We start from the raw sequence: 8,152 nt of genomic DNA on the forward strand, positions 1-8,152 counted from the left end.
CCACATTAATACTGGTTTAGGCCACTAAAAGAATTTTTAAAGAGGTCATGTTATGCTTTTTCATATTTGTGTTGTGTTTCCTAAGCGTTGGAGAAGTAGTACTGAAAAACAGCCAATTATAAGAAAAATGAATTGGAATTGTAAACCATCCAAAGCTATTTCAGTAGATTCCCAGAATAGAAATATAAGCCAGAAATTATGCATGAGAGGGCCTCTTTAACATGTTTTTACATTAACACTGTGAGGGGATTCATAGCACCTCATTGAAAAAAGATAATTGCCTCTAATACTCTAATTGTTTTAGATTTTTATTTTTAAGTTAAAATGTTGAATTTTATCTTTCGTTACGATTATTATTGTACTGTGCACGTAAAATATGCACTTTCCATTACTTGCTGTATTACAAAGTTTGTATTATACCATCAAAATATACACAGTATGAAGTATTAAATGCATCTGGGAAATGTAGGAAATCACTAATTAAATAAGCAAAAAAAGCTTCAGGGGAGAATGGATACACCACAAATTAGTGTCAGTTACAACTGATGCTCAGTCACCGTTTCTCTCACTGCCCGCAGGTCGGCTGGTTTCCGTCCACATACGTCGAGGAGGGCGAGGAGTGAAAGGTCCAACACGGGAAGAAGAACAATGCAAAAGTGGAACGGCAGCAGTGTTGCGAGCAAACTAACTCTGACAAACAGAGATTTTGCAGCACTGCTTGCTCCAGTGTTACTTTTCAGAGCGCAGCAGCGGGCCTCGCTCTCCTTCATGCAGCCTGCTGCCTACAACCATCCCAGAGGCCTTTGGAGAGAAAAGGGCTACAGCCCGCTGCAGAGGCAAAGACACCCCATCATTTCTGGTTGATTCTGTGTGACTAAGTGGCTCCACCAACTAGCAGCTTGCCTGTCAGCGGGGCACAAGCCCTCGTCAGACAACACCTCCCCTCCCCTACTTACTGAACTTCATCCGTCCATCCATAATTCTTCCTCTCACTGTGGCTCGGCCAGTGTCAACCCCCAACTCCCACCTGTTTCTGCTTGCCAAGTCGGCCGTCGCCAATCTGTCAGAATTAGATACTCAACTGTTCTGTGCTCTGATCCATCCATCCATCCATCCATCTATCCATCCATCTCAACACTCCCTATGGGAATAGAGTCGTCGAGCTGGAGAAGAGCCACACTGTAAAGCCTTTTTTTCAATCCACTTTCATCAGCGTCTCACTCTGAAGGGATCTCATACAGCTCTGACCTTCCTTGTGTATTTGTTCCACTAATGCAGGTGGTTATTGATGACTTGATGATCCACACACACACACACACACACACACCACCCACCTCTCCTCCCCTTCAGATTATGATCACTGCGCACACACGCTCATACAGGAGATGTAAGAGAGGGATAGCATCGCTGCACAGTGCCAGCAATTGATCGCTGTTGTTCCTATTTTCCTCCCACCTCCTACATTCTTTATCTCCAGCCCAGGCAATTGTGTATTAAGTTGTCTTGACTGTTAGCGATCCTCTGCTCTTATCTGTCGACAGGAGCCCATTTGCTGAGGGTTTATCTTTTAGGAGGCATTAGTGTGAGGGAACGAGCCACGTGTCCTATTAGCATAAAACAAAAAAGAAAACACACAAGCTTTCTTCTTGCTGCTTTTAATTCCCCTCCCTCCTTAATTTTTCATCTCTCTTTTTCCCTTGCTTTGATTTGCTTCTTGAGTTTCATCAGTTTGATGTGGAATCGATACTACGAGTTAGGTACGTGCCCAGACTTTGTGCAACAATTTCACCTGTGTGTGTAGTGAAGCTACTTTAGCTTCTGTTTCAGAGATTTGTCCTCTCAAGATTATCACTTTGTCAGGAATACTTTCAGTTTAAAGATTTGTTTGTATTTGACTAACAACACTCCAAAATCCAAAATAACTGACATCAGCTTTACGAGACCTTTTTCCACTTCTTGCTTCTTCCGGCTTACTGTCCTCCCTTTCACCCCCTCTTTATTTGAGATCTGTCCTCATTCTTATATACATTATGCACACTGTCGCCTTAATCCACAGTGAAAGGGGATTTTCCTTCATTTCAAGGTATAAACACCTTTACAGAAAAAAAAAAAAACATGTTGTGTAATGTTCTTCAGTTTGACATTTGGCTCCATGTTCTCCTTCACTCCTCAGACTTCTACACGCTTACACATGACTTCTTAGACGGTAAAGATTTAACATGCAGTGTACATACATGCAGTGATCAGTGAAACACACACTGCTGCGGCTTACTGAGAGGCAGCCTGTCTTAGTTCTTACTGAAGTGTGGTGTTCGCTTGAAGTTACAATACCACTACAGCTTTTGTGTGGCTCCCTAGAGGATGCTACATTCTCCCATGTCACGTCTTTGTCACGTGTTAATGCCACTGGGTATTGTGCCAGAAATATATTTTGGAAATCTAAGTAATTTATTGTAAATATATGCAGTTGTATCAGCTTAATGGAACCATTATGTTTGAATTACCTGCTATCACCTGTCTTTAATATATATGAGTGTTTTTTTTTCTGTCATTTTGTCTAATTACTGAAGAAATGTGACAGAAAGGGTCAAAACCATTTTGCTTTGTTGTTGCTTTGCTTTGTGACCCTTTTCCATCAGTGGCAGTAAGTGACCACTAGATGGAAGCATCCTAAGCACTTCCCTTCCTCTCTAAGCAGTTACCTTGAGCTTGCTAAAGCTTGACATGACATCATGCAATTATGGGGTAAACAATATGCAAGGAAGCAGTTAGTGTTAGCCTTAGAAAGCTTTGTCTTAAAAGAATCAGGAAACCTACCAGTTGTTTACTTGGCTCCAGCTGTGCATTGTGTGTATGACTTTCTTTCAAACTTTCCTCCATATTCCTGCTTCCTAAATGTCCCTGAACAGCCAAGCATTAAACTTCTAACATCTTTAGGAAATCTTAGAGAGAGAGAGAGAGAGAGAGAGAGCGGCATAAATGCAATCCATCATAAGCTTCTCTCGTATCTTGGGAGAACAGGTGAGGCAGAGTAGGCTTCTCCAATCGCAGGCTCCGGTAATCCACTCCTGCGCTCCCTCCTCTGCCCAGATGAACTCTGACAGCGGAGCCATTTACAACTGCAGGCCTCCCCCAACCCCACACCACCCCACCCTCCCTTTCTGAGCGAACTTCCAGATTTTGTTGTGTGCAGGAGGGACGGGGGGGAAAAGCTCAAGGGTATCTGTGATCTAATCATTACACCATCTCCTCACCTCCGCGACCCTGCTGCATCCATCTCTCTGTCGGCTCTTCTCTCTCGCTCTGTCTCGCCGTGTCACTTCCCTTCTCTCGCTCACTCTCTCTGCTCTCTTTTCCCCATCTATCTTTCATCTAATCTCTGTCTTCACAGTTTCTCTCTCTCTTTTCTGTCCCTCACCTCGATGCTCTGTAGGCTGTATCTGCCGCTGCAGCATGCTGGTGGGAGCAGTACAGAAGTTTCAGTATGACTGGGACAGGAGGGAGAGATGGACAGAGAAAAGTGGCCTCTCTCTCTACAACCACAGCAAAAATGACAATTGGTTGACTGAATATTTACAAAAATTATTAGACTGAGAGAAATGATAAGAAGTAGAATATCTCCTCATGCATAGTATGTGTACAGATTATGTCCATATGTGAAGGTATATACATTTTAACAGGACTCAGGACTCAGCAGGGGGTTTAGGATACAATCTCCTTCACAGACATGAGGGAATTAGTGTTCCAACCTGAGCTGTCATGTACACCCAACATGTTTCCTTTTTCTCCACTGTAACCAACAAATCATTGACAAGTCATCCACCCTCCTCGAACACACGCTGTTGTCATTACTCCCTTTCCTGCCTGACGTTTGTGTCCATATTTTGCTATAACAATAAAGCCAAAGATGTTTTGCTTGCCCTTACTGTACACTCAGTGTTATGTCCCATAACTATGGTACCCAACCGCTGTGGCCTAACTCTAAAACCGTGCAATCCTGACTGTGTAGCATTATTGTTGCTGTATCATACTGTAAAATATGTACATAACATGCAATAAAGATAGATATTGCTTCTTCTAATGTATTGTTGTTTCCTGTCATTTATATTATGTTCTCCAGTACCTGAAGGTTCAGAAACAAATGTAGCATTCATGTTCGGGTTTGGTCACACTGGTTAAACCTTAGGCTAAATAAGCAGAATTGCATTTGTAGCCTACATATTTCACTCTGAAAACACAAATCCATGCTTCTTTTTGAACAAAACTATAAATTGAATGAGCTATTAAAACTAAAAATGATATAGTGGAAAAGAAAAACACAACACAAACTCATGCATTAGGTTCAGACATGAAATACAACAAGTTTGTTGGGCTCAGGTTGGGTTTGGACAGATATATGCCAATCTCTACTCTAAATAGAACTTTACAGCTCAGTAATAATGGGCTAATAGATTCAATTAATAGGGCAATATCTAGGTAATAACAAGGTAATAGGGTGCAGGTAATATCTAAAAGTAAAGGGTGAGTATTTTAGTAATAAGGCAATGGGGAGTGATATTGTATTTCAGTAATGTACCAATGTACCAAGGTTGTGATGCTGACAATAAAAATATATATAAAGTAATATAATGTTAGTTCCTGAGGTACCAGTAGGTAATAGGTTGGTATAAGCAACTTATTTATTTCCATAATATACATTGGTTTTGAATGTTGAACTCCTGAATGGGTTAGTAAGTGCTGTAACTGCAGGATCAGACTCAATCCTTTACTGTGGATGAATGCAAAAGTGTGATTATAATACAGCTGGTCAGCATCGTGGTCATTTCTGTTAGCTCACCCTGCCCAGAAGTGACTCTGTGGCTAAAATCAGCACGTGGTCCTTAAAGTCTAGTATGTGCTCATTAATTGGCTGTCGTGGTGTTAGTGTCGTGTTTTGTTGCTGTTCCCACCACAGGACTTAAATAACCTGCAGCCAGTGGGGTGCTGTTTCTCACTAGCTTATTGGCTAATAAGTGTGAACAAAAGTGGGGATAAACGGTGGGTCTCGTTGCTGTTATCATGCTGGTAATAATCAACCATGTTGACTAGACTTCTAAATATAGTCAGTTAAACTGAATGCAGAAACAGTGAATGCTAGCAGAACTGTGGGTGTGTGAGAACACACACTAAATAGCTTTGCAAGTGTGTACAAGACACACACCATATGTTGATGTGTACTGTAGCTTTTCTGGAATAAAGATTGTGCATGCATGTGCAGGTCTTGTGTGTTTGTGTGTGTGCCCATGTGTGGGTGGTGGTCTTCTCAGCCATCTGCTGCATGGTTACCTGCCGTTGCTGAAGCAAGACTGAGGCTCAGACACGGAAAGGATCAGTGGTGACGTGTTGGAGCAGCCAGTGCTGCAGGCGCTGCAGGAGTCAAGAGATACGCTGTGCTAAATAGTCAGCAGGAGGGCTTTGCCTCGGCCAGTCAGGTTTGGATCACACCAGTCTGCATCCAGCTGAGGCTGGACCACCAGCGTGACAGATGGCTGGTGAGAGGGTAACGTCAGCATCAGCCTTCTTCATGGCACTGAAAGATTGTTGGGGCCAGCTTTGTGGACTGCTGCAGTCCTTTCTGATACTATAGTAGTTCACCTTCCACGAATAGTGTAGGTTTAGCAGATGTTAGGCTAAAAAAAGTTTACAACTCACTAGTAAAGATGGGCTCTAAAGAAAAGAGTTTGGACTCCACCAGATCATGTGGACAATATTCAACAACATCGTTACCCTCCCCAAGAATGGTAGCCCAAAGATCACACCAACAGCCAGGTGTTTAATAGTCCGGGAGGCCACTGGGAACCAGGGAATGTTTTAAAGACCTCCCCTACAGTGGCTAATATCAGTGTTCATAATATCATTATCTGGGCCAGCCTCTGGATCAGGGTGACTTGAAATCATCCATAGATCTATGAGTTGAACAACCAAACAGGAAATGAAAGTATACATCACTAAACTGATGCCCAGTAGAAAGTGAATCATGTTGAAAGACAATTACTCTCAACACACAAGTTGTTCTCTGAAGAAAAAAATAAATGTTTAGTAATGACTGGGTCTAACTCCTGGACTTAATCCCAATCCCAGAAGTGCTTTTGAAGGACCAAACACTGTTCACAGTTCAAGTTCCTAGTTCACATGAATTGAGAATTGAGAGATAAACAAAATACTATTGCTTCGGTGCCCAAATATTACAACAGAGTTAAAGGTTGACACCCTGAAAATCCAGAGTTGGAGTAATTTCTCACCAAGCTCTGTGTAAAGTCTTCTCCAGCACATCCCAAATATTCTCAGTAAGGTCAAGGTCTGGACTCTGTGGTGGCCAATCCATGTATGAAAATGAAGTCTCCTGGTTCCTGAACCACTCTTTCACTGTTTGTGTCTGATAAATCAGGGAATAAAAAAATAAACATTGATGGAAAAACCTGGTCATTCAGTACATTCAGGTAGTCAGCTGAAGCAGATGAATCACTGCAGTAATTATCCAGAGGAAGGCTCAGAGCTATTTGCTCAGTGAAATCCCGGTGCTGACTTTGTTTTGTCCAGGCAGTGGATCTAAATCTTAAGGTATGCTGAGCATCAGCTCAGTTGACTGAACTCTCTTGTTTCAGTTCAGCACTGCAGTCATTTGTCTACTTTTCTTTCCAAATGCCTGTATATCATAAATTCTGCCATGTTTTGACTTCTTTGACTGCACTCTATATATCCCAGTCTATTTCTCAGTTCGCCTTGCCTCTTTCCTCAGTTTATTGCTGTTTTTTGAGGCCATGAGGGAAACATCATCATTGCCAGACGGTATGGCTGCTGTGTGTAAATATCAAGCAGCACTCTCTTCCCCCCACCCCCTGTTTTTCTGGAGACCATCAGCACTGCATAAACACTGAGGTGCTGTCTACAGAACACACTCAGACAGCTCATCACCATAAAAACACACACACACACACACACACACACACCCACACACCCACACACACACACACTCTCTCTCTCTCTTTTATCAGCTGTAGGCATCTTTCTCTACTGGTTGCAAATACATTATTCCAGCCTTCAGTTTCCTCATCCATAGTTGGATATTCATGCAGTGATGATTCAACAGAACATATGTTGTCTATAGACCTCTGTGTATTTTGACTTGTTCTAAAGCAAAGTGTGTGCAGAGTGACGGCATTTATTTCAGCTGCCACCGACAGTGCACCCTTGTGCATACCTTAGTGCACTTTTCAGAGCGGCTCTCAGTTTTCTATTCACAAATAAGTGTACCAACAAGCACAAGTAATAATATGCATCCCACACAGACATGCATGTATCCACAAACAGTGCTAACAGATGGTGGCACAAACATTATTTTCAACAGCAATCTGCATTATGAAACAGTTAATATTGTATCATCACCTAAACTTTATTTAGCCACATGTCTCTTCTCTTATTGTGTATGACCAAATTTACTTTCAAGGTCAACAGGTAACTAGCCGGCAGTACGTTTGCTGCACATCTGAGGCTGAGAGAGCTCAGAATCATGTTCATTTACATGTAAGAGCATTAAACACACAGCACGGCCCGATAAAAGCATCTCAACAGGAGTCACATGTACAGATGATACTTGCGGCAGTTATATTCAGTCTGTGCTGTGAATAAACACTTGGGTGTGATAACACCCTGTATGTTGCACACTCGGGTTTTGTTTTTGTCTGTGAGCGAATTGAGAAAAAACTAGAAGGAATAACTGGAAAGGTGTGTGTGTGTGTGTGTGTGTGTGTGTGTGTGTGTGTGTGTGTGTGTATGTGTCTGTGTGTGTGTGTGAGAGAGAGTAGTATACAGACGTCTATCTGGAAATTATATTAATATTAGATAAGGCATCAAAAGCAATAACAAAATGATTTATATTAATTTTTTAAATATGTCCAAAGGCGTGATGCTCGGCTGGTTAGAAAAGTATCCAAAGAATTTCTGAAGAGTTTGGACTCCACCAGTCGACTGTCAGGTTGCTTGTGTGCAACAGACAAAATGATAACTAATAATAAACTAACACTCTAAAATACCCTTTGTATTACATTGTGCGAATGAGATTTGAATTACACACTGTTAGAGGATGGTATTTTATTTAGATTAAGACTTTACA

The 8,152-nt window shown here is 41.8% G+C and overlaps 1 protein-coding gene across 1 annotated transcript in view; it reads left to right on the forward strand.

Annotated features, from left to right (window-relative positions):
* The window catches only part of LOC113164896 (guanine nucleotide exchange factor VAV3), an 80,956-nt gene extending 76,875 nt beyond the window's left edge, over positions 1-4,081 (forward strand). Inside the window, exon 27 of the mRNA XM_026364434.2 lies at positions 579-4,081. Coding sequence (XP_026220219.1) covers positions 579-623 — 45 coding nt within the window. The 3' untranslated portion in view covers positions 624-4,081. The remainder of the gene's footprint in view (positions 1-578) is intronic.
* The last annotated feature ends 4,071 nt before the right edge of the window (positions 4,082-8,152 follow it).

The sequence above is a fragment of the Anabas testudineus genome, chromosome 2 (genome assembly GCF_900324465.2).
Source record: "Anabas testudineus chromosome 2, fAnaTes1.2, whole genome shotgun sequence".
Taxonomy (NCBI): Eukaryota; Metazoa; Chordata; class Actinopteri; order Anabantiformes; family Anabantidae; genus Anabas; species Anabas testudineus.